The 26,173-nt window shown below is 39.4% G+C and overlaps 1 protein-coding gene and 1 long non-coding RNA gene across 2 annotated transcripts; both read right to left on the minus strand.

The window, feature by feature from the left end:
- Positions 1 to 377: 377 nt before the first annotated feature.
- Positions 378 to 22,182, minus strand: LOC124266124 (hemicentin-1-like). Its single transcript, XM_046700937.1, has 6 exons — positions 21,881 to 22,182; positions 20,856 to 21,132; positions 20,003 to 20,281; positions 4,574 to 4,855; positions 3,644 to 4,186; positions 378 to 526 (listed from the first exon to the last, which is right to left on the minus strand). The coding sequence occupies exons 2-6, from the start codon at positions 20,920 to 20,922 to the stop codon at positions 378 to 380; spliced, it is 1,320 nt and encodes a 439-aa protein (XP_046556893.1). The 5' UTR covers positions 20,923 to 21,132; positions 21,881 to 22,182.
- LOC124266123 lies at positions 16,768 to 18,320 on the minus strand. Its single transcript, XR_006895637.1, has 4 exons — positions 18,282 to 18,320; positions 17,983 to 18,001; positions 17,811 to 17,842; positions 16,768 to 17,330 (listed from the first exon to the last, which is right to left on the minus strand). It is a non-coding gene; the product is annotated as an uncharacterized LOC124266123 (long non-coding RNA).
- Positions 22,183 to 26,173: the final 3,991 nt, after the last annotated feature.

The raw sequence follows: 26,173 nt of genomic DNA on the forward strand, positions 1-26,173 counted from the left end.
CCGACCTCCAGAATTGATTGGCATGTATAAACGGTTAAGAGAGGAACGAGGGTGGTGGGCTCTGTTATCAGACATGATCCTTCTGGTCAGACGGTCAAGACTCTGGATGTCTTGTTTTGTCCAATCACCAACTCCAACAAAGAAACAAGTTCATTATTATTATTATTATTATCATTACTGTTATGAAATATTTGCATGGAGTGAATATTAAACACACACGGATTTTCAAAAAGAATATTCTAGAATACTGACTTGATGTCACAACGATTACATTTTAAAATTACACAATATTACACTTGCAAAAAAGAAAACCTCCTGCATTACACACATACTGTAGCTTAATAGATACAATGCTCGATCACAATTCATAAGGTACATTACGCGTTAAGGCCAAATGCTCTGCAGACAACTTTAGCGTCATTCATGTCAAACCCATCATCACAGACTGTGCCCCATTCTCCTCTATGGTAGATCTCCAGGCGACCAGCATAGGTTCCTGGTACAAGCCGAATCAAGGCAGGGTCGGCTACAGTCAAAACAAATACATCACTTCAGCAAAATATGGGTATTCTTCATGTGATTCTTCCACAGATTCTCGCGTCTCTCCCCATTTGGGATTCCGGGTTATATTTGACCGTCGGGTGGTGGATTATATGGATTATGTGCTATCGTAACCGTCGTGCAGTGGTGTTCATGATATCAATCACTGGTTTGTCGTCCCATAGCTAGGCAGCTCATCACGGTGGTGAACAGCAAACAGGCGAATCTAACGAGTCCCTATACACGCAGACGAGCCCATCAAATAATCGAAAAATCCAGTGATCAACAGCATGAGTATCGATCTGCGCAATTGGGAACCGATGACATGTGTCAACCAAGTCAGCGAGCCTGACAACCCGATCCCGTTAGTCGCCTCTTACGACAAGCATAGTGGCCTTTTGTGGCATGCATGGGTTGCTGAAGACCTATTCTACCCCGGATCTTCACGGGTCGTACTGACCAGGAATCGCCACGGGGGACATAACATCCATTTCTTGGACACAATATTGGTTTTCTATATAGAAACAATCCTAAATTCCACGACAGTTGAAAAAAAAGAATTTTAACCCGGAAAGTTTCAAATTGTATGATTCACAAATCCAACCGATTATGCTTTATGGGTTTGAAATTTGGGGATTTCAACGTCATGAATGTCTAGAGAACCTACACCTTTTAGCATGTAAAAGATCTTTAAATATAGCGCAAGCAACACCAACTTGTATGGTTTATGGAGAATGCGGTAGATATCCGATATATATAAATTCACGAATCAGATGGTTAAAATATTGGTTAAATCCTTGGAATGCACGAACAAAGAATTCCAAAACTAACTTATAGCATGCTTGTACATTTAGATGATAGGGGTAAGTCATGATGGGCGTCTCATATTAGAAATCTGTTATTTTCTCATGTGTTTGGATTTGTGTGGCTAAATCAAACAGTTGGTAATATTAACCTATTTCTTAAGCAATTTCAAGAACAATCTGTTAGCATGTATTATCAAGAATGGCATTCCTGTATAGACAATAGTTCAAAATATCAGTTGTATAGATCATAATATAAGAGCTTAATTCACACCAGAACTACAGTCCGTTTGATTTCATTTGAGACCGGTGCATTGCTCACTAACACGAAATCTAATAACTGCAGCAGAACGAAATTTAGCACAGTCACATGAAATCGACAGACCAACTCTGATGATTTGTCTCATAATTTTGGAAACCCGAGTAGAAAAGTTGTTAAACAAACGATCATAATAATAATTATCTGTTAAAATATCCTTCAACTGCCTTTGTTTCATTCTATCCTCAAAAATGAAAATGTAAAACGTAATCCAGCGCTTTATGTAAAACATTCTGTTATCCGTAGAAGCAATATCTTACCTGAACAGTAATTTCTTTTGTGAAATGTCTGTAACAAGTGCTGTATATATCCTTGTATTACTTGTATATAGGTCGGAGGCCTAATTACAATAAATATCTTTGACTTTGACAGTTACGAAGTTGTATGGCTAAGCGGTGGGCACGCTTGATTGTTCTTAGGGATGAAATGACGCTTAACCACACGTTCAAGATTATTGCGCATTTACACGTGCGTGCGTGCGTGCAAGTGTGTGTCCGTGTTTGCATTACAGTACACCCGCGAAGATAAGATGCGCACACGCACCTCGGACACTGTACACTGGCCCCCAGCAGACACCGAGCCAGGGTACCAACAAGCACCATCTTTAGCCTGTCTTTAGCGTGAAAGAAAGGCATCGAACCACCGACCTTTCGCTCTTTTCACTTTGTCCACTAGACTACGAAGATAGTCATTTTTAATTAACGTTAATACGGCCCATCTTTTTCGATTATATCTTCTCTTCGCTATCACCGACCTTCCGCTCTTTTCACTTTGTCCACTAGACTACGAAGATAGTCATTTTTAATTAACGTTAATACGGCCGATCTTTTTCGATTATATCTTCTCTTCACTATCCTGCTAGTTGATCTGATACAGACGCGCCATCCGAGAAGTACGTGCTACTTAGAGAAGGTTATCCTGTATAACCTTCTACTTTATGGGTAACGTTCACGCTGGTATATAGACAGTACATCATTCCCCCTATACAATGATGTATCTAGTGATTCCATGATACATCACAGCTGATCATGACTGCCTATATTGCAATAGTGAATCACCTGTATCGATGCGAGGAGGTGGCATCAACAGATAGATCATTTCATATCCTGTTTTGTCGTTCTGCTGACGTTTTATTGCTCTAGATGATTGAATATCAATTTTAAGCCAGACGTATTTTCTTTTATTGTATACGTATACAAATTACCGCTGATTAGGTTATGTACATGGATTTCAGTACAGCGGGTAGGTAAAATGTACGGCATTATGGGAAATGTGTGCAAAGTGTGAATTTCCTGCACATATATTGATTTTTTTTCATCATCACAAATATTTCGTAGGTATATTACTAAAAGACGTGAAACAATGATAAAAGAATTGTAAAATATACAGTCACAGACGAATTATATCGATCATCATCCGCATATCATAATACAATTTTGAAATACAATTATAAACATATAATCACAAACAATATATTCATACCAAATTCCAATCTCTATAATGATGATTCTGTTGGTAGTGTTGTAAACATAAATGATTTGTACACTTTATTGACTACATGTTGGTTGCCTTCACATTCATGTCATCATAAACAATATTTGATTCTAAACATGTTTACACCTAATGTTGAGTGAAAATCAGAATACCTAGCTATAGCAGGCACAGATGTATTGTCAACATGCAGTAACAAAACAATACGTTCTTGGATGATACACGCTCACTTAGTATCATTTATAAACAATTGTAATATTTTTAAAGAAAATTAAATCATATGTACGAGGGGCTGTTCTTCAAAACGTAACATCTTAAAGCAATTGTTAATTTCTATATGTTATTTCCTCAATTTTTAATGGAGTCACGGATGTATTATAACTGCAACAGGCATACACCCGCGATAACCTGCCATGTACATATTGGACATACCTTGGATCGCCTCCGTGGTGTAGTGGTTAGAGCGTCCGCCCGGAGAGTCATCACTCACAGAGAACATTCACGTTCGTTATACATGATCCTGTCCCTGTTTCCCTCCTTCCTGTGCGTTCCATGGTGTTCACAGCTGTACACAGGTAGACCCCAGCATCAGTAGTGGCAGCACTTTGGACGTGGTATGTTCCAGTTTTGCCCTTCTCTGCACTTAATCCACATTTCACTTCACATGAAGACTCTGGAATCCCACCCAGACGTGATGTATTCATAGAGCTTAAGACAAGCTTGAGTTCGTTCACTTCTGTTCCTGAGTTTATGGATGTATTAGATTCCATCCGAGAAAATCGTCCCTCCAAATCATCCCCTGAACCTTCATCTGTGTCTTCAGCATTATCAACCTGAATAATCTCCATTTCACCAGATCCAGACGGGGTGGAATATTTGTGTGCAGGCTCGGGGGAAATTGTGGAGGCTGGGGTAGATACCCTTGTCCACGTCACATCCTCAGGGAGGGGGGACGCTGACACTGCGCATGTCAGGTCAAACGATGATTTGAGAAGCACACTTACATCTTTCTGACAGAACACTTCAGGAGGATCTGAAACATGATACAGCAACTCTACTACAGTCTCCATGAACAACAGAATACACAAAAAACCATGATTTGGTGAGGAATCTTCCATCTGATCTGTTCGATGGGAAATCTGATTTATTCTCTGTAATAAAACAACATAAAACAATTTGAATAATTACTCCTGTCGGAAGGGGTTGGCCGTTAAACTATAAGGGTTTGATTTTTATTTTATTGATTACTTTAGAGGAATATCCATGCTATCGGTTGAACGTCATACATATTTCTCCAAAACTTAAACACTCACTGTCCGCCTACCAGCTGTTGTCTGGGCATGAACAATGACATACGGGGGAATTCTGACCCACATTTTCGGTGTCCCTCAAGTTCACCTAACAGACCAAATATACTTACAAAGTACATTTAATGAAATAAGTTGCATCCCATGACCTTCCACTAGACCAGCTTGTGAATCATTCATTATATTTGTAGCTGTGATGACATAGGTCCCGGCATCTGACCGCCCAATGTTGGTTATGGCAGGTGGATTCAAGGTCGTGGTAAAGTTGGAGTCCAGACCTTCCTTCCTCCACTTATACAGAAGAAGTGGAGGATTAGAGGAGAACGGGAAGGAGACGTTGGCAGAACTTGCTTCAAACACTGTAATTGTTCCAGACATCAGGGGCGGAGGGGGGTCTATAAAAAAAAATACATTTTACAGTAATGTTACGTCTCATATCGTAAAAAAATGTTGTTTTCTTTTAAAAATGGGATATAATTCCTCCCTGAATGGGAGATTACAAAACAGTAATGTATTGTTTGTTTGCATTAGGAAGACGCACAAAAATACACACATGTTTTTATTCATCTTTTTAGGTACAAACTCATGGCATCAGTATAACCTATGCGTTTGTATAAAGATCTTGGCGATATCTCATATTGACAAGTATATTATAAGAGGTGGCATTGCAACAAAATAAGCAAATTCTATGTTAATATCGATCAAACAATTATTGATGGCCATCAGACCAGAATCCAACAAATTTGGTAAAATTACAAGAAGAGATGGCATGTGTTCGCTCGATATTGTCAACTTTACCTATTTCCTCTCTGATCATATCGAAACCTGGCGCACATGTATATATTCGTATTTTAAAAAGAGTAAATTTGACAACTGTTATCAGGAGATAAAGGACACCGTTCCTTTTTCAGAAAATACAAATATGATTTTCTTAATGTGATATCGTTTCTTGTTCTTATCCAGTTGACAATTTGATTCCATATAATTCTAGATACTGGACCGTGTAAGAGATATGAAATCCGCTTTCTGGTGCAGTTTTACAAACTTGACATAACTTATTCTCTACATATCCCATCTTAAACAAGATTAGGTTTGTTGGCAAGATTCGATGCACTACAATTTCGGATGATGACTGTGTGCTGTTTTACACACAGACGACGTGAATCTACATTAGCTCTAGCTTAGTGGAATGTTGTTTCTTCTAACTGCTGATCATCATGTACATAGCTGCGGGTTATGTTTGCATATAGTGTGATTATTTAATCAATGTTGACTGTATAGTTAAGGCAAGTATGCTGGATATATTCCATAATTATATCAGCATAATAGGGTACATGGTGTCAGGTAATATTGCACAACATTACGGTGGGGGACGCCATGGAAGAGGTACGAACATTATACAAAAATAGGAAAAGAAGAAGAAGAAGAAGTTTATTCAGTATTTGAGGCCACATGACCAGGCCTACCAAAGAAAAAACCGAATTGCGAGGGAAAGCATAGAAATGTACACATTAAGACGCGAATGTGCATACAAACATAGCGATGCGGAATCGAAAGCATAGAAACTGCATAAAAATACGACGATCTGCAACTTTAAAGAATCGAGGACGCGTTCCGAAAGACTCGAAGTGCATCACGCCGACTGCACATGCGCAGTAACCCAAGCGGAAGCAAAACACGCCACATAGCTAATGCTGTCAAGGTAAGTTTTTTCTTGTATAACTCATAAACGAAATGTTATTTTAGCAACTCAAGTTGACTTGTTAATTCTATGACTATCCATATTTGTTTGACTCGCGACTACGTGTCATGTTAGTCGACAGATTATTAGAATATGGTTCGTGAAAGTATGCAGGCGGTGACATTGTTGAATTCGGCGGGTCGTTTGACCCGTGTTGTCACTGAGAAAGTAGACAGTTTTCTATTTTATGATATAGTCATTGGGCTTTTTGGGGTTGTAGTGTCCAGTCTACGTACTTAGAGTCTAGAAAATACATCATTTGCAACTTTTAGTGAAGTGTAGGCCCGCTTTCGGTACTTATTTTTTATAGTCTGTTTCCTATTATGTTCGTTATCTCGCTGGCTCAGTATCGCCTCAACTGAACATGATGGCTGCTGGCAAAGTCTCCACAAGATTTCGTAAGCAGTTTTTATTTGGGACTGACTTTGATTAGGCCTAACCCTCGGTTTTGGTTAAGTTTTGAATTAAGAAAGATGTATTTTCACATACATTTCACAATATTTGGGGTTTGACTTCACACATTGAGAGTGTATTTCAAAGGCAAGTCTATGGAGCTGTTGTTAATTACTTTACTTAGTTAAATAATTATCTAAGCAGTTAAAATAAGTGAATGGTAAAATTACCAATATAAAGTGATATGGGCATGATATTGTTATGAAACTAAATTTAGTGACCACGTTGAAGCAATTAGTAAAAAAGATGATGTGTATTTTCATACTGACACAGAAATTGTTAATGTTTGTGTATTTATTCTAGATAATGAAATCAACCCCTGGCTCAAAGAGGAAAGCTTCACCAGTACAGTCCAGTTCGGATAAGAAAAGAGTTCGTCCTGTGCACAGTACACCCAGAAGGATAGGAGGAAGAGTCTTATTTCCAACAGCTTCCCCAGTGAATAATACAAGAGAATGTGAAGGAGGCACAAGTGTTTCCATTGATACTTCTCTGGTTTGTGACAGAACGCATGATGGGGTGTCATTGTGTGCTGGTTGCGGAAAATCTACACTTGAAATTAGTTTTGTGTCAGACATTTCTATTCACTCTCATGGTGACTTGGAACAAGGCTATGTGTGTCCCAAATGTGGTACTGTCAATGATGTGAATGACCAAGGGGAAAATGAGGAAGAATCAGTAAGAAAGCTTCTAAAAAGTTGTTCCCCAAAACTGGCTGAAAATGGAAAAGCTGACATAGTGTTGAAGTTAATGGAAATTATCTGCAATGACAAATTTGATTTGGAAAGTTTAACTTTTGATTTATTTTTGGACACCATCAATGCCATTTCATCACAGTCTCTTACAGAAGTGAGATTTTCTGAGAAGAGTAAATTGTTTTGGAAGTTCTTCATTGACAAATTCGGGGGTGCGCCAATTAGAGCACTTTCGGGATGGAAGATGACAGGGAGCATTTTGTCAGGACAATCCAAACCTGGACGTCTTTCAGGGAAAGAATCTGATATGATTCTTGCCATTCCATCAGAAGAAGTGCTGAAATCATTTGATCCATATGGAGGAAACTGGCCAAGACAAATTCCACCGGGTATCAGCAGTGAAATTGTAGAAAGAGTCAAAGAAAAACATCATCAGACAAGTGTTTGTCTGGCATTTGATGGTAAAAAACTGGCCCCTGGATTAAAAAATGACAAAGGTGATGTCAATTTGCTTGGACATGAACCAAATGGAGAGTCAGTAGAAAAACTGCAAGAAAATCACAAGGCTGACCTTCTTTGTTTGACCAAGCTAGCCCAACCAGAAGATTTTTCCACAAATCTTAAAAATGCCTCAACAGTTCTTTCCAAGAAGAAGATGGAGCTTGATGGTGTTATCAAAAGGAAAATGTATTCCATTGAGAAATTAAAGAAGCAAGGAGGGGAAGACTACACCAAGTCACGGTTTGCATATGCAATCAGCATGTTGACGGCGCTATTATTAGAACTGCGAGACCTCAACAAGAGGAATGATGACTTGAGGGAAAGGATCATGGAAATTGGATCGTCTTTTAACCAATATATATGGCCATGTCAACACTTAATGCCTCTCAAATACTGCAGATCGTATGCATTTCTACCTGATGATGAAGATGATGAAGAAAATTTGAAACAAGGTTCAGACAAGTGGTTTGAGGCTCGTAAGGTTGCCTCTGCTACAGGAAGTAAGCTGTTTGAGGCAACAGGTTGTGCAGGTTTGAAACGGCAAAAGGAGTACTTCATGGAGAGAAATGGTAGAGAGCAAGCTCCAGTATCAGACCATGTGCAGAAAGCTATGGAACATGGACGAAAACATGAAGCATGTGCAATGACAACATTTTGTTACAAGGTACTACCAATTTTCTTTCCTGGTCACATTGTCAAGGAGGTTGGAGGAATTTCCTTCTCAACTGAAAATTTGTCTCTGATAATTTCACCAGATGGAGTCCTGAACGAAAAGAATACAAATGTTCCTGTGGCAGCAATCGAGATTAAATGTCCCTATTCTGGAGTCCTGCCAACTGATATTCCTGAAAGGTACTACCTCCAAGTGCAAGCTGAAATGGTGGCACTACATGTAGACAACTGTATCTTCATTACATGGACTGAAGAAACAACCCGTGTAATGCAAATTTCTTTTGACAATGATGTGTGGGAAATGACATTGGATATTCTTGCCTCAACGTTTGGAACAGACATTAAGACATGTCCGTCAAAGTTGACGCCATCAGTAAAAGCTCTCAAAGATCACATTAAGAGTGGAGTCAAGGCACATTGCAGCTTGATATGTGAAGTCAAGTCCCTACATGCTTGTGAACCAAACATGGACTATCAACCATCAAGGCAAAGATTAACAAATTCCAATCAAGATAAACTTCCACTTCATGAACAGGTGAATGAAATCTGTGAAGAAAGTTTGCTTATCATCCGCAAACAATTCCAAGCTACAAGACACAAAGCTACGGAAGTTGTTACTTTTGTGGCAGGTGACTTAGACAGGATGTGGTCCAAAGATCAAGTACATGGTGTACCCATTGGCTATTTCCTTCGAGGATACAGTCTACCAATCTGTGTCGTTGGAAATATTCTTGAAGAGTTTCTCCAGTATTGCCACAGACAAGGCATTCATATACCTGTTTCTTGCTTTGATGGACAGTTCATGAAACTTGTTCAGACTTGGAATGGACATCCACAGACCATCTTGGAGCTTCAAAAGCAGTTCTGGAACACGGTATGTAAACTCCCAAAGTCAAGGATCATAGGGGAATTCAAGACATGTAATCAAGCAGACACATCTGTTGGGAGCAATCCAACCACAAACAGAAGTGATACACAGAGAGACATCCTTAGCAGTTACTCTGTAAATATACCCCGAACAGCACAGAAGTTTCTCAGCCACAAAGAAATTTGTGACAAGGATAAGATGGGGAAATCAGCATCGAAAGAGAGTCTGGATATTGCCCAAGATTTAGAAGATATTCCACTTGAATTGCTTAGCATCAATGTGTCTACAGATAACCCACCGCTTGATTTACAGAAGTCAACATCACAACACAACAATGAACATAATGATGGCCAACCTGCTTCTCTTCTCTCAACAAATGAGTCAGAGGCAAAGCCTGCCTTGGTTCTGTCAAATGAAGACTTTAAAGAACTGAAAGATGACCTCTCAAAAATCAATGATAAATGGCGCTCAAGGTCAGTTGAATACTTGAAAGGATATTTTGTCAGTTGCTGTGAAATGTCAAAAATGAATGCCAAAGAGCTCAGTTCAATCCTCAAGTTCTTGCGTGATAGGAAGCTGCTGAAAGTGAGGATATCAGGATCTAAGCAAAAGATTTTGGAAGAATTAAAGTCGCTGCTTCATATATGTGGAGATGTACCATCCCAGAAATTCCGAAGGAGGTCTCCTGCAAAATTGAAATGCCTTTCCTTAAAATGTCTGCAGCAAAAGTCATATCCTAAAATGGCCCTTAATGTATCCTATGCTAATTGGAAATTTGGCGAGATACTGGACAATTGGCGTCGAGGAGCCAAAATAAAGCACAACATGGTAGTGCTAGGTTTATCCAAACCAGTTGAATGGTTCTACATACCGGAATGGCATTCTGATAGAAACCAACTGGAAACCAAGAAGATAGATCCACATCACCTCCTCACCAGACATCGATCAGCTTTGTGCAAGGGCAATCTTGGATCAGCAAAGAGATCGGAATTTGTCACAGTTGCGGAACAGGGAAATACACAGTTGAAGCTGGGAATGATTGAGGATCGCATAAACATGCAGAGCACGGACTTTTCTTTGATAACTTTCTCTGTTGAAGTGGAGAATGAACTAAGAGCCATGAAAGCTAACAAGTCTGCAGAAATGTGCAAAATGGTGAGTTAAAATGTATGTGGTTTTTTAAAAATTTGTAAATATTCAAGGAAGAATACTTTTCCCATGTATTACCTACTTTAACTATCAATCAACTATGCTTCTTCAGTACCATTCTGGGGAAACTTATTGCTCTACAAGACCAAGTCCACTTTGCTACCACTAAATGGTTCTGCAGAACCATAATAAAGTAGCCAACAAGAAATTCTTATTGTATAAATTTAATTTGTTAAATTAAACAAAAACCTCAAAATTGCAAAAAGTAATAAGATTTTGGTCTGTCAAATGGGTCTGATTGTCATACACTGATATGTGTACTCAATTTAGATTTAAGCACAAGACCAAACTCTGATAATTGGTACTGTTCTGTTCATCACAATTGTATCATTATTATCCATAAATGATATTATTTCAGATTCGTGACTGGTTCGAAGCTTGTGATCAACCAGGAATTCCAGCACTTGAAAGATGCAGAAATATGTGGAGGTAAGTACTTTCTTGACGATAGTAAATTGTTATTAACATCACTTGTAATCATTAAATGATTATGATCAAGTGCTAAATTTGTTCCTGGCCCTTGCTGATTTAGCATAAAAAAACAGAATTCTACTACTACTGGAAAGTTAGTTAACAATGATCACACTTTCCTAATGCTTACATCTGTAAATGAGAATGTAATTTCTTTCATTTAAGATACAGAGAAAAGCTGTTGTCCTTTGTGGATCTGCAGAGGTTTCCTCCCCCCGGAATGCATATAAAGGGATATCCAAAGCAATTATGGGAAGCAACAATTGCAAGCATTGACGTGGATCTGCAGCTTTATAGTCTGACTAAACGTCGAACCTACAATCAACGGGCAGTCAGCAGTCAGAATTGTGAAGCAATTTACTCCTCACTGGCCGCTCTTCCTGGTTCAAACAATGGAGTACCTACCTGTATTGGTCTGGAAACAAACATGGCAAAGTTGTGTGGGGAGAGTCTTGTGAGGCTAGACCCTGACAGGTAATTGATTGTCTCAACTAATTTGTACATGTGAAACAAGGGCATAAATTATAATCGAATCAATTGCGCTTCACCCTTTAAACTCCAACTTTAGCATTTTAACCCTTTAATTAATGAAATGATTATTTTCATAACTTTCTGTGTAGCTGATTTTCAAGAATCATAACTTAATAACAAATGGAATGATCCAGGATTGGCCAGGGGCTGATGATAAGCAAACCAGAAATATTACTGGATTGAAAATAATTGCATTATCATTACTAATTCCAGTTTTTAGCTGACATTAACCAGTTTGGCAAATTGAGTGTTCACAAATTAAGTCCAAAGGCATTTACTTTTGATAATGATTTCATTCCTTTATTAATCTTATTTGTTGTAGAGGATTCCCTCTCCGTATGTCTTCTGCTCCTGTGTACCCTGAACAAACTCTTGAGAAAGTCAACAAGCCACTCCCTGCTGCAAGACCTCCACCTTGCTTTATTGATGACATCAACATTGTTGTGAGTATAATAGTTGGACAGATCAAGTCCGTTCACAAAACAATATTTAGCTTTAGATATAGATATATAGATCAGCATTAACAGGAATGTCATAGCCTCTGTATCTTATTGTATTTGGGATTACGAATGTTATATGTAATGTGTTACATTTGTTACTTGGTATGTATATTACTTTTGGTATTTGGTTAAGCATATTTCAATAACATAATCTTACATTTCAGGATCATCCGTTTGACGACAAAAGTCGAAGACGCACTGCTCGTCACCATCTGCATGGACTATCCAACATCCATGAACCAGCTAAAGGAGTCTCTGGAGTGCGTCAACACCACAAAGTTGACGAGTCCCGAATAAATCCACTTGTGAGAATGGGCAAAGCTAAAGACACTGCTTTTTAAAAACTATTTTTCATGCAATAAGATTTGAGTGAATGCTTAATTGAAATTCAGTGCAGTACCATCCCTGGTTCACTTGTGATATAAGTGGAAATACTATTGAAAGTGCCAAAATCATCTCACCCCTAGGGCACATTTGTGGGAAAAGCTAACATAAGGTGGCCTGATGGTCTTGTTTTCAGAATGACAAACACCAAATGTTAATGAACTTGAAAGTTCTTCCAAGTTAAGTCATGTTATTTGATTTGTTTCATATTATAATGTCATGTAAATGAAAGAGCTGCTGCTGCTAGGATGTATTGTTATCTTGAATAAAATTGTTGAATGAACTTTTTCGTGTTGTCAATTGAAGTACATGTGGAAATAAGTTTCAAAACGTTTTTATTGATAAAGTAAAACTTGGCACTTGGACAATACAGTATACATTTATGGCACCGACTGGTGGTAAACAGTAATTCTGTTCAACAACATATAAATCACAGGCTATCACAAAAATAAAATACATGTATAAGATGTAAATAAAAAAATAACATATTTACACATCACAGTCTCTCTCTCTGGATGATCACAGGAACATATTTACACATCACAGTCTCTCTCTGGATGATCACAAGAACATATTTACACATCACAGTCTCTCTCTGGATGATCACAAGAACATATTTACACATCACAGTCTCTCTCTGGATGATCACAGGAACATATTTACACATCACAGTCTCTCTCTGGATGATCACAGGAACATATTTACACATCACAGTCACTGGAGAAAATGTTTAAATATACTATTTTTTTGCTGCACTGCATTGGATTAAAAGGTCTGGGTCTATTTCAACAATATCGAAATCTTCGTCCTCCTTTGGCCCTTGGCAGACCTCCTCATGCCTCCTTCTGGAGGTCTCCCACTTAAAGTCCTTGCCACATGAAGAACAGATTTCAATCTTGGTGGGTTTGTGCATCACACCATGCCTCATTAAGTCGGCCTTTCTGTTTGTGGCATAAGGACATAACTCGCACTGGTGTTTTTTCTCGCCATGAATTTCACGCATGTGCTTATTAATTGTTTTTTCATGAAAGTCTTTTCCACATAGCTGACACCTTTCTGTTTTCGTTTGATGAGAAATCTGATGTTTTGAATGTGAATCCTTGGTGTGAAATGTTTTTTCACAATATTCACATTTCAAAGTTGTGCCTTCATGTAAGGCATGGTGCCGCTTGAGTGCCGATGGACTTGCTAAAGCTTTTCCGCAAAGTTTGCAAGTTGCATACGGCTTTCCTTGATGCTTGGCCAGGTGCGCTTTGAGGAGGACTCGCGTATTAAACCCTTTACTACATTGGCTACATGCATAAGGAAACTCTTTTGTATGTTGCCGGGTGTGCATTTTCATTCCCATCTTTGTTGCTAGCACCTTGTCACAGTACTCGCACTCGAACCTCAAATGTTGAAGATCTGGTTGTGGTTCAGTCCATGTCTGTGATGTGGTTGGTGATTCAGGAATGGTAGTTAATTCATCACATGAACCTGGACTTGCAGGATCTGTCATTTCTTTCAGGAGCATTGCTGGAAAATCAAAAACAGATAATTAGGTCTCCATTAGAACATCTAAAAGTGAAACCTTATTCTAATTTTACAGTTATTTTAAAAAATTTAAATTAAAATTAGCCTCATAAAAAATTTTTGTTATCAGTTAGAATATCCAGTTCTTTATACATGATAAAAATATATTATATATCATCTTAGTAAAAAACCCGAAAAATAACAAAATTAATTTTGAAAAGACAGAAGTGCAGTATAGCAATCAATATATAGACCTACAGAAACATGCACTTGATATATTTTCCATAGACTTACATGTTAATTTAGTGAAGCAGAAATAATTTTCATTAAGGTGATTTCACATTTGACTATGATCGAAAGTAACTTCATGAAAATTGTTTTATTAATTAGTCAATGGAAATTACATGACAACGACCCGAGTCTGTGATTATATTCAAAATATATTTTACATATTTATACCATGAAAATATATAAGTTCGGATTAGATTTTTGTCAAATTATATATTGAAAATATATACAGTCAGTTATTCATTTGGGTACCCAGTTTTGGCCGTGTAAAACCATACTATCATGCTCCACCAAACCAAGAATCAGAATCGGTTGGCCGTATTTGATACGGACTATAGCGGTTCCACATGCTAATCACAAAATGACTTATATTCTTCGATGTAGCTGGCGAAATGATGTAATATTTTACAGTTTCGTTTTAGGAACCTGTATCTCTTTTTTCTAATTCATAAAATATCTTATAGCAAGACATATGAAGAATAAAAATCATTTTCACTTACCAACCGCAGGAGTCAAACTTTCATCCGCCATTTTGGAATTGGGCAGCGCATGCGCAGTCACATCGTGATGCACTTCGAGTCTTTCGGAACGCGTCCTCGATTCTTTAAAGTTGCAGATCGTCGTATTTTTATGCAGTTTCTATGCTTTCGATTCCGCATCGGTATGTTTGTATGCACATTCGCGTCTTAATGTGTACATTTCTATGCTTTTCCTCGCAATTCGGTTTTTTCTTTGGTAGGCCTGATGACCTTTAAAGAGTACAAACATATAAGAACAATATTGTGCGGATGGACAGAAAAAACCAATGTAATTAGTTCATTTTCATACAGGGAAAAAGGGGTTTGTATAATAAAGATTTGATGGGCTATATTTTCCCCTATACACACGACGTCATATAGATTGTTTGGAAACACATGGTCAAAAACACTGTAACAGTAAAACGGATAGCGCAGTCGCCTTTGGTGATGATATCCATGGTTCGAATCCCCAAATGTCAGGGGCGGTAGGGTAGCCTAGTGGTTAAAGCGTTCGCTCCGAAGACCCGATTCCCCACATGAGTACAATGTGTGAAGCCCATTTCTGGTGTCCCGGCCGTAATATTACTGTAATATTGCTAAAAGCGGCGTAAAACCATACTCACTTACTCACTCACTCACTCACTCATTCCCAATATGTCCGTACCCTACATACATACAGTCAAGAGGTTTCGGGGTTTTCCCTCACTAAGCTGATACAGAATGATGCAGATTCAATGCGTCATAGTGAGTTTAAGCCGGACTCAGGATCACTCGCACATGTATTCCCACGGAGATGTTTATCCTGTTACTTCAATGGTTCGTATAGATAAAGAACTCAATATTCGTAGATTTTACTATAATAAGACAATGAAAACAGTTCTAAGGTACATGTATGTGTAAGAAAATAGAATGCCCTTATTTGGAGCATGGTTCTCGGAAATCCACAGTGTTGACTTCCTGATTCCATTGTTACACTGACTACAAACTGTAAAGAGGGCCCTAGCCTGTATCCTCAAGCTCACATCAGATCTGTTCTATTTTCGTTTCTGCTTAAGTTTACAACCCCTTCCACTCTGAACCAGGCAGACATTTAAGTGTCACTATATATCATCAAACATTCAATTTAACAAGTACCGGTAAATCACTTAGAGTCTCACATTGTATAAGTTATAATATCAACATCCTTTATCCATTCAGGAAGCACACAAACTGATGACAGGCAAAGAGAGTTTAACTATGAATCTCCAATATGAAAATAGTTAGGTTTCATTTGTAATAATGTCTTAAAATATGAACCGGCGACAACAGTAACATTCACGTTCCTTCACCGTACATGGACTTTCGTGGTCTTCAAGCTAAATTGTTACGAAAAAGTTGTGATGGCGTTTCTCATTGTTTTTCTGCATACACAAACCCATTTAGAAAGTGGTTAAATTTAACACATGTTATATTTGGAATTACACTTTCTCAGTAAAGTACAGATTCTTGTACGTTTGTTTGGTTGAGTCCCTCCCGGGATTCGAACCCACACTCCCAGAATCAGGCACCTAATCGCAGCACACCAAGTCAGCCGCCACTTCTAAGAAAGTGTCCTCCCATTAAAACATGTGTTGTGAACGATGATGGGGATTATATCAGGTGTAAAAAACGTTTTTTGGAGGAAGTACTCTATGCATCATATATAGGCAAAATGCGCAAGACGTGAAACGGATGACGTAATCGTGGGTTTATTTCGGTTGATAGTCATCGATATAAGATTTGTTTCTGATTCTACTTCATGTACATGTACACTTCCGTGCAGGGTGTGGCTAATGGTTCATTTGTACACCCAGTGGAGTGTCCGGTAAATGACTCCAATACTGACTGACTGACTGACTGACTGAGTTTTGGTTTTACGCCGCTTTTAGCAATATTCCAGCAACATCACGGCGGGGGACACCAGAAATGGGCTTCACACATTATACCCATGTGGGGAATCGAACCCGGGTCTTCGGCGTGACGAGCCAACGCTTTAACCACTAGGCTACCCCACCGCCTTTGATTCAAATAAAATAATATAGACTCTTTAGACAGGATTCATTACAATGAAACAGTTATCATCAGAGACAACACATCTCTGAGCTGAGTCTGCAACTGTGTAATGGGTGAATTCACAAGATCATTTAGAAAGTGGTCAGATGTGGTCAGTGGGATTCGCACCAACACTCTAAGTCAGGCACCTGACCCACTCTGCCACAGCGACTTCCACTAAACTGAAAGCCGGACACTTGGTAGTCTAGATCCCATACTTTGTGTACCCCCCTGGCAAATGTTTATTGTGGAAGCCTCGTTGGCTGAGTGGGTTAGATGGCTAATTCCAAATACAACACATGTAACTGTGTAATGCGTGAAATGTGAGCAGCTGAACGTTATCAAACATGGAACTATAGTTGTATGGAATCAAGTGAGTACACAGTTGCGTCTGTTGACAATCGGTGTCAGAAGTAAGATCCACACAATCACATCTGTTTGTAGATAAGCGTGGTCCCTGTTGAGAGAAAAACATAACAGTTATCATGACGAGAACCCTTCGTTCACTCATGCCAAGATATATGACTGAATAACCCACTTCAAGACCTTATAATCGACGACAAAATACCGATGCTGACAGAGAAAGAATATCTTACAACACCCCAGCTTTTGTGGGAACTGAACGACATACACTCCGCTGGAATGTTTGTCAGCGTACTGTAGGTCGTTGTTCATAATGTTAACCTCTTGTTTGCCTTGTATTGCATCATGCCAGAACGGTATATTCAAGAGTGTTGGTGAACGCCGCTTAACAGTATCTCGGTTATATCACGGCCTGCGAGTCTGATATAGCATGAAAGGTTGCAGTAATGGCACTGCACACAGCGGTTTAACTGCTGGAACCGCTGTGACCCGTTCATCACGAATATCACCCTAAAGTATCAACGGACCAATGCCATAAAGTGATTACATTTGGAAAAAAGACGCTTATATTTACCTCCCGGGATTTCAGTCAGTGGTATGTCTCTGCTGTAATCACAGAAACAATTTTAGTAGATTCAATTTTGCTGTCAACGATGTATTGATTGGAGCTTAAGTAGAACAAGAAAAATAATAATATTCTCACATCAAATGCCAGGTTCTCATTCATGAAAGGCAGTCATACTTACTTCTTCTCGACGCTTTCATCTGCAATGAAAAAGTCGAAATTTGTTGTAGTTATTTTGAGACTACGTGTGTATTTATCTGTAAGAAAATACTATTGTATCACCACCGGATAACACGTCATGTGTGCCGATAATCAAATACCAGAGCTGTGTTTATATGCTTGGTATTGCCATCGCAACAGCTACTAAACGCTCCACAGTGTAAGAACACTGTAATTTATCTGCTCTTACTATAAGCTTGCACCTGTTTTCTACACTGATTTCAGTTATATTTAAGAAATCGAACATATTTCTATACACACCGTGATGACTTTTTCCTTGGATCGCCTCTTCATGCAGATGACCGTTACCACTAGGACGACCACGAAAACACCGCCGATGATGAAGATGATGTGAAGTTGAAGGGGATGATGGCTTTTTGGGGTATGATTTGGACATCCCACTGTGTCACGTGCTATTTAGAATTTGTAAAATGTGGACATCAGTATCTTTCTTCACAATGTCCAAGTTTCTGAAATTGGGTTGATAGTGAGTGAGTGAGTGAGTGAGTGAGTGAGTGAGTGAGCATTTATCGTCACATCGGCAATATTTCAGCCATATCGTGACGGGGACAATTTATTGTTATATTATAGATAAATAAAATTAGAAATTAAAAGTCTGTTGTCGAAGAACAGTAAAACTACTATTATATCACAGATATTAAAGTTAAAACTAGCATGCTATCATAAAACGATATTATTAAATAGAAGAATGCAGTTTAGAAATGGGCTACATATAGTTTTAGGTAGATCACCATGCTGGAGACCATAGGCAAGGCTTGTGAGATTTCATGGTGGAAAGTGATTCGGGTCATAGACGTCTACCGCCTTGGTGAAGCTATGAGCACCGGTATAATGCTGAGAAACCTAGACACAATTGTCAACGCGTGGTATACGCGTCGACTGGGGAATTAGCTCATGTTTAAGATGAAGTGTACGTACAATACGTTGACAAGACGAAGGAATGCGTTGAGCTCAAACTTGTTTAGTTACATGACAAACAAATACACAAGACATAAAAGAGGTGAGCGGAGTACCTGCTCAACCCCAGGGCGTTTCCTACGAGCGGCATTATCCTGCTCGTGGTCGTTCCTACACGGGCAGTCGGAATACATGAGTCGTCCTCTGTTTTTCACTCTACATGTAGATGTGAGCATATATATACAGTTTTGGACAACAATGGACAGATGACGACTCAACAATAGACAGATAGAAAAACAATAGCACTTCCTTGACCAGTTGATGTGATGGCAGACACGGCCAAGGGGGATGACCAATTAGGGCAAAAAATGCCATATACAATTATAATTAATGACAGTGACAGAGTGGTACAGGGTGGTTAACAAGACAATGCACCCTGTGGTAGTGATAAGAATTAAGACTGCAGATTGAATAATTACAATTAAGTCTGAATTAGTCACTATAACACAATATTCAGTGGCAGGAGGGGCCAAGGTGGCGCATCTCTGCTCAGCCGAATCCAGCGACTTCGACGAGTGTACCCTTAACCCCTCAAGACCTTGCACCTATATCCATACAGTTTTCTCTAGTTGCCCGGTGACATGTGATGAATTTAGCATAGGTGCTATATTCTATTGGGAACAGTATCTGGTTAATGCATACTTCCACCACCATAACACTTTATGTCTATTATCATCATACATCTCTCTGTCACTCCCATCACGTTTCCAATGGACATTCTCCCTTCTGAATCTCAAGGCAACACTGAGTGTGTCATACACTGCATAAGAAGGTCTCGGAATCATCATAAGTATACACGAAATTGACAATTATTCCCTATCGATATGCATGTCGACCTGTGGCATAATATCCATCTTACATTGACATAATGGTATCTAGAACAGGCAGGTGTACTTATGTGTACTTCACTTGTGACCTCTTTTCCTCTTACCAGATTACTGATCAACTGAAGTAATTTCAACCTTAAAATCGAAGCATATACAATGATGTATGACAGTACTCACACACGACTTTCACTCGGACTGCGCATGATCCAGTCCCTGTCCGGATTTGACCATTATAATCTGTCATACTGTTTGTAGCTGTGCATATATACACACCACCGTCTGTCATTTGGACATCGTCGATTGTGAACTTGTCTCCGGTCATTAACGTCTTGTCTGATGCTTCCCGTCGCCAACGTATGATACTGGGGGCCGGGAAGGCGTCTACAGAACACCCGAGGCTGACAGATGTGTTCTGGATGACAACGTACTCATCCTGGCAAGACAGCACCGGAGAATCTGCAGAGATTGTACTGAAGGTTCAGTGTTGATGAAAGAGCAAACAAGCAGCATGGTACCAATACACCAATAAAGTAGTGTCATCCGTACTATTCATAAAAAATCTGGAACCAACGTATCCAAAATTTCATAATGAGACACAAACCACTTCTTATGTACGACAAATATTGCATTTGGGAATACACTTTTCTCTGTAAAGTACAGATTCTAGTACGTTTTGGGGATGAGTCCACACTCTCAGTGTAATACACCTACTCGCCACCACACAAAGTCAGCAACCTAACCCTGTCAGCCATCTACTGACTGACTAACTGAGTTTGGTTTTACGCCGCTTTTAGCAATATTCCAGCAACATCACGGCGGGGGACACCAGAAATGGGCTTCACACATTGTGCCCATGTGGGGATTTGAACCCGGGTCTTCGGCGTGACGAGCCAACGCTTTATCCATTAGGCTACCCCACCGCCCCGTCAGCCATCGAAGCACCCACTATTCATAAAGAATGGGTCAAAGAGAGATACCAACTTCATCCTACATACGGTAGTCACACAAGGAACATGAGTTGATAACGTACATAGAACATTAATCTGCACCAGCTGGACCCCGTGTCCCTCCGTCAGTCCACCAGAAGTCAGGTTCATGGAGTTAGTGACTGGGACGATATACTTCCAGCATCAGATCTCCTGATGTTCGATATAATAGGGGAGTGATAGAGGACACCTCTCGCTCATCCACTTCCCTCTTCCATGTATAGACGTGTGGAGGAGGGTTGGAACCTGGAGGCAAACTCAGGATAACGCTGGTGCCCTCGAACATGTCCTTTGTACCCCTCAGCAAAGGCGGCGGGGGATCTAAATGGATCAAGTGTAGGAGTGAGTGAGTTACGATTTTAAGTGACATGGGCAATATTTCAACCATATCGTGACTAAAAGCAAGTTATAATTTCATAATAAGTAAAAGTAAATGATAACACCCTGTCACCAAGGGACAGTAAAATAACTAGTTTATCACAGATTTCAGTTTAAAACTAGTAATGAACTCTAAAACCTTTAGCTATATGACAATACAAGATAAAAAAAGGCTAAATTGTAAGAAGGAACAAGTTCAGCAGAAACTAAGGTTTGAAAACCTGACGCATCGGTAACAAACATATTATCCGATGCAACGCAACTTATGCTTCACACGAAGAAACCTTTTCCTTATTGATAACCAATCTCTTAATGTGGGTCGATTGCATGATTCCGGCTATAGCAAAAGTTGAATATGAGGAGTCACTATTAAACCTTGATGACACCAGGAAGTCAATATTGAGAATTGTACGGGACAATATTTTTGTCACCGATGCCAGGTTTTGAAATCTTCACGTGTGTACCAGAATGCTTTCCTTAGACCTTGACGACTACAACCTCAGTCAAACAACGTGTGAGCAAGAGTCATATTTGCTGCTGGCATTGTTTGGAAGACCTGTGGCTCATGTTTGAACGAAGTTGTTTGCATTGATCATTTCTACATTGCAATAGTGAAACATGGTAAATAATATACCATATCAAATATTGAAACATAAATTATTTCTGTATAATATGTGGAGTCATCACTCACACAGAACATTCACGTTCGTTATACATGATCCTGTCCCTGTTTCCCCCCTTCCTGTGCCTTCCACGGTGTTCACAGCTGTACACTGATAGACCCCAGCATCAGTAGTGGCAGCACTTTGGACGTGGTATGTTCCAGTTTTGCCCTTCTCTGCACTTAATCCACATTTCACTTCACATGAAGACTCTGGAATCCCACCCAGACGTGATGTATTCATAGAGCTTAGTTCGTTCACTTCTGTTCCTGAGTTTATGGATGTATTAGATGGCATCCGAGAAAATCGTCCCTCCAAATCATCCCCTGTACTTATCAACCTGAATGATCTCCATTTCACCAGATCCAGACGGGGTGGAATATTTGTGTGCAGGCTCGGGGGAGATTGTGGAGGCTGGGGTAGATACCCTTGTCCACGTCACATCATCAGGGAGGGGGGACGCTGACACTGCGCATGTCAGGTCAAACGATGATTTGAGAAGCACACTTACATCTTTCTGACAGAACACTTCAGGAGGATCTGAAACATGATACAGTAACTCTAGTACTATACAGTCTCCATGAACAACAGACTATACAAAAACCACCATTATTTAGTAATGAACCTGTCATCTGATCTGTTCGATGGGCAATCTGATTTATTCTCTGTAATAAAACAACATAAAACAATTTGAATGATTACTCCTGTCGGAAGGGGTTGGCCGTTAAACTATAAGGGTTCGATTTCTATTTTATTGATTACTTTAGAGGAATATCCATGCTATCTGTTGAACGTCATACTTATTTCTAAAAAACTTATACACTCACTGCCCGCGCACCAGCTGTTGTCTGGGAATGAACAATGACATACTGGGGAATTCTGACCCACATTTCCGGTGTCCCTCAAGTTCACCTAACAGACCAAATATACTTACAAAGTACATTTAATGAAATAAGGTGCATCCCATGACCTTCCACTAGACCAGCTTGTGAATCATTCATTATATTTGTAGCTGTGATGACATAGGTCCCGGCATCTGACCGCCCAATGTTGGTTATGGCAGGTGGATTCAAGGTCGTGGTAAAGTTGGAGTCAAGACCTTCCTTCCTCCACTTATACAGAAGAGGTGGAGGATTAGAGGAGAACGGGAAGGAGACGTTGGCAGAACTTGCTTCAAACACTGTAATTGTTCCAGACATCAGGGGCGGAGGGGGGTCTATAAAAAAAATACATTTTACAGTAATGTTACACGGAGTCTCATATCATGAAAAATGTTGTTTTCTTTTAAAAATTGGATATAATTCCTCCCTGAATGGGCGATTACAAAACAGTAATGTATTGTTTGTTTGCATTAGGAAGACGTACAAAAATACACATATGTTTTTATTCATCTTTTTAGGTACAAAATCATGGCATCAATATAACCTATGCGTTTGTAGAAAGATCTTGGCGATATCTCATATTGACGAGCATATTATAACAGATGGCATTGCAACAAAATAAGCAAATTCTATGTTAATATCGATCAAACAATTATTGATGGCAATCAGACCAGAATCCAACAAATTTGGTAAAATTACAAGAAGAGATGGCATGTGTTCTCTCGATATTGTCAACTTTACCTATTTCCTTTCTGATCATATCGAAACCTGGAGCACATGTATATATTCGTATTTTAAAAAGAGTAAATTTGACAACTGTTATCAGGAGATAAAGGACACCGTTCCTTTTTCAGAAAATACAAATATGATTTTCTTAATGTGATATCGTTTCTTGTTCTTATCCAGTTGACAATTTGATTCCATATAATTCTAGATACTGGACCGTGTAAGAGATATGAAATCCGCTTTCTGGTGCAGTTTTACAAACTTAAGATATAACTTATTCTCTACATATCCCTTCTTAAACAAGATTAGGTTTGTTGGCAAGATTCGATGCACTACAATTTCGGATGATGACTGTGTGCTGTTAAACACACAGACGACGTGACTCTACATTAGCTCTAGCTTAGTGGAATGTTGTTTCTTCTAACTGCTGATCATCATGTACATAGCTGCAGATTATGTTTGCATATAGTGTGATCATTTAATCAATGTTGACTGTATAGTTAAGGCAAGTATGCTGGATATATTCCATAATTATATCAGCATAATAGGGTACATTGTGTCAGGTAATATTGCACAACATTACGGTGGAGGACGCCATGGAAGAGGTACGAACATTATACAAAAATAGGAAAAGAAGAAGAAGAAGAAGTTTATTCAGTATTTGAAGCTACATAGCCAAGAGTACAAACATATAAGAACAATATTGTGCGGATGGACAGAAAAAACAATGTAATTAGTTCATTTTCATACAGGGAAAAAGGTTTTTGTATAATAGAGATATGATGGGCTATATTTTCCCCTATACACACGACGTCATATAGATTGTTTGGAAACAATGGAAGGACGTAAGATGAACATGGATGTACGTCCTAGACCATCACTTCTTCCATGAAAGAACGTAAAATGAACATGGATGTACGTCCTAGACCATCACTTCATCCATGGAAGGACGTAAGATGAACATGGATGTACGTCCTAGACCATCACTTCATCCACGGAAGGACGTAAGATGAACCTGGATGTACGTCCTAGACCATCACTACATCCATAGACGGACGTAAGATGAACACGGATGTACGTCCTAGACCATCACTTCATTCATAGAAAGACGTAAGATGAACATAGATTTACATCCTAGACCATCACTTCATCTATGGAAGAACGTAAGATGAACATGGATGTACGTCCTAGACCATCACTTCATCCATGGAAGAACGTAAGATGAACATGGATGTACGTCCTAGACCATCACTTCACCCATGGAAGAACGTAAGATGAACATGGATGTACGTCCTAGACAATCACTTCATCCATGGAAAGACGTAAGATGAACATGGATGTACGTCCTAGACCATCACTTCATTAATAGAAGGACGTAAGATGAACATGGATGTACGTCCTAGACCATCACTTCATCCATGGAAGGACGTAAAATGGACACGGATGTACGTCCTAGACCATCACTTCATCCATGGAAGAACGTAAGATGAACATGGATTTACGTCCTAGACCATCACTTCATCCATAGAAAGACGTAAGATGAACATGGATGTACGTCCTAGACCATCACTTCATTAATAGAAGGACGTACGATGAACATGGATGTACGCCCTAGACCATCACTTCATCCATAGAGGGACGTAATATGAACATGGATGTACGTCCTAGACCATCACTTCATCCATGGAAGGACGTAAAATGGACACGGATGTACGTCCTAGACCATCACTTCATCCATGGAAGAACGTAAGATGAACATGGATTTACGTCCTAGACCATCACTTCATCCATAGAAGGACGCAAGATGAACACGGATGTACGTCCTAGACCATCATTTCATCTATGGAAGAACGTAAGATGAACATGGATGTACGTCCTAGACCATCACTTCATCCATGGAAGAACGTAAGATGAACATGGATGTACGCCCTAGACCATCACTTCATCCATGGAAGAACGTAAGATGAACATGGATGTACGTCCTAGACCATCACTTCATCCATAGAAAGACGTAAGATGAACATGGATGTACGTCCTAGACCATCACTTCATTCATAGAAGGACGTAATATGATAGTGGATGTACGTCCTAGACCATCACTTTATCCATAGAAAGACGTAAGATGAACATGGATGTACGTCCTAGACCATCACTTCATCCATAGAAAGACGTAAGATGAACATGGATGTACGTCCTAGACCATCACTTCATTAATAGAAGGACGTACGATGAACATGGATGTACGCCCTAGACCATCACTTCATCCATAGAGGGACGTAATATGAACATGGATGTACGTCCTAGACCATCACTTCATCCATGGAAGGACGTAAAATGGACACGGATGTACGTCCTAGACCATCACTTCATCCATGGAAGAACGTAAGATGAACATGGATTTACGTCCTAGACCATCACTTCATCCATAGAAGGACGCAAGATGAACACGGATGTACGTCCTAGACCATCATTTCATCTATGGAAGAACGTAAGATGAACATGGATGTACGTCCTAGACCATCACTTCATCCATGGAAGAACGTAAGATGAACATGGATGTACGCCCTAGACCATCACTTCATCCATGGAAGAACGTAAGATGAACATGGATGTACGTCCTAGACCATCACTTCATCCATAGAAAGACGTAAGATGAACATGGATGTACGTCCTAGACCATCACTTCATTCATAGAAGGACGTAATATGATAGTGG

Source organism: Haliotis rubra, unplaced genomic scaffold (assembly GCF_003918875.1).
Source record: "Haliotis rubra isolate DU_JTF1 unplaced genomic scaffold, ASM391887v1 Scf1230, whole genome shotgun sequence".
In the NCBI taxonomy this organism is placed as follows: domain Eukaryota; kingdom Metazoa; phylum Mollusca; class Gastropoda; order Lepetellida; family Haliotidae; genus Haliotis; species Haliotis rubra.

Bases quoted from the DNA above. Each gene is read 5' to 3' on its own strand.
- LOC124266124 (XM_046700937.1), bottom strand. From the start codon at position 20,922: ATGAACCTGACTTCTGGTGGACTGACGGAGGGACACGGGGTCCAGCTG. The intron at 20,282-20,855 runs GTACGTTATCAA...CAATCTCTGCAG, and splicing joins GGTGCAGATTAATGTTCTAT to ATTCTCCGGTGCTGTCTTGC. The intron at 4,856-20,002 runs GTGAGTACTGTC...TTTTTTTTATAG, and splicing joins AGTCCGAGTGAAAGTCGTGT to ACCCCCCTCCGCCCCTGATG.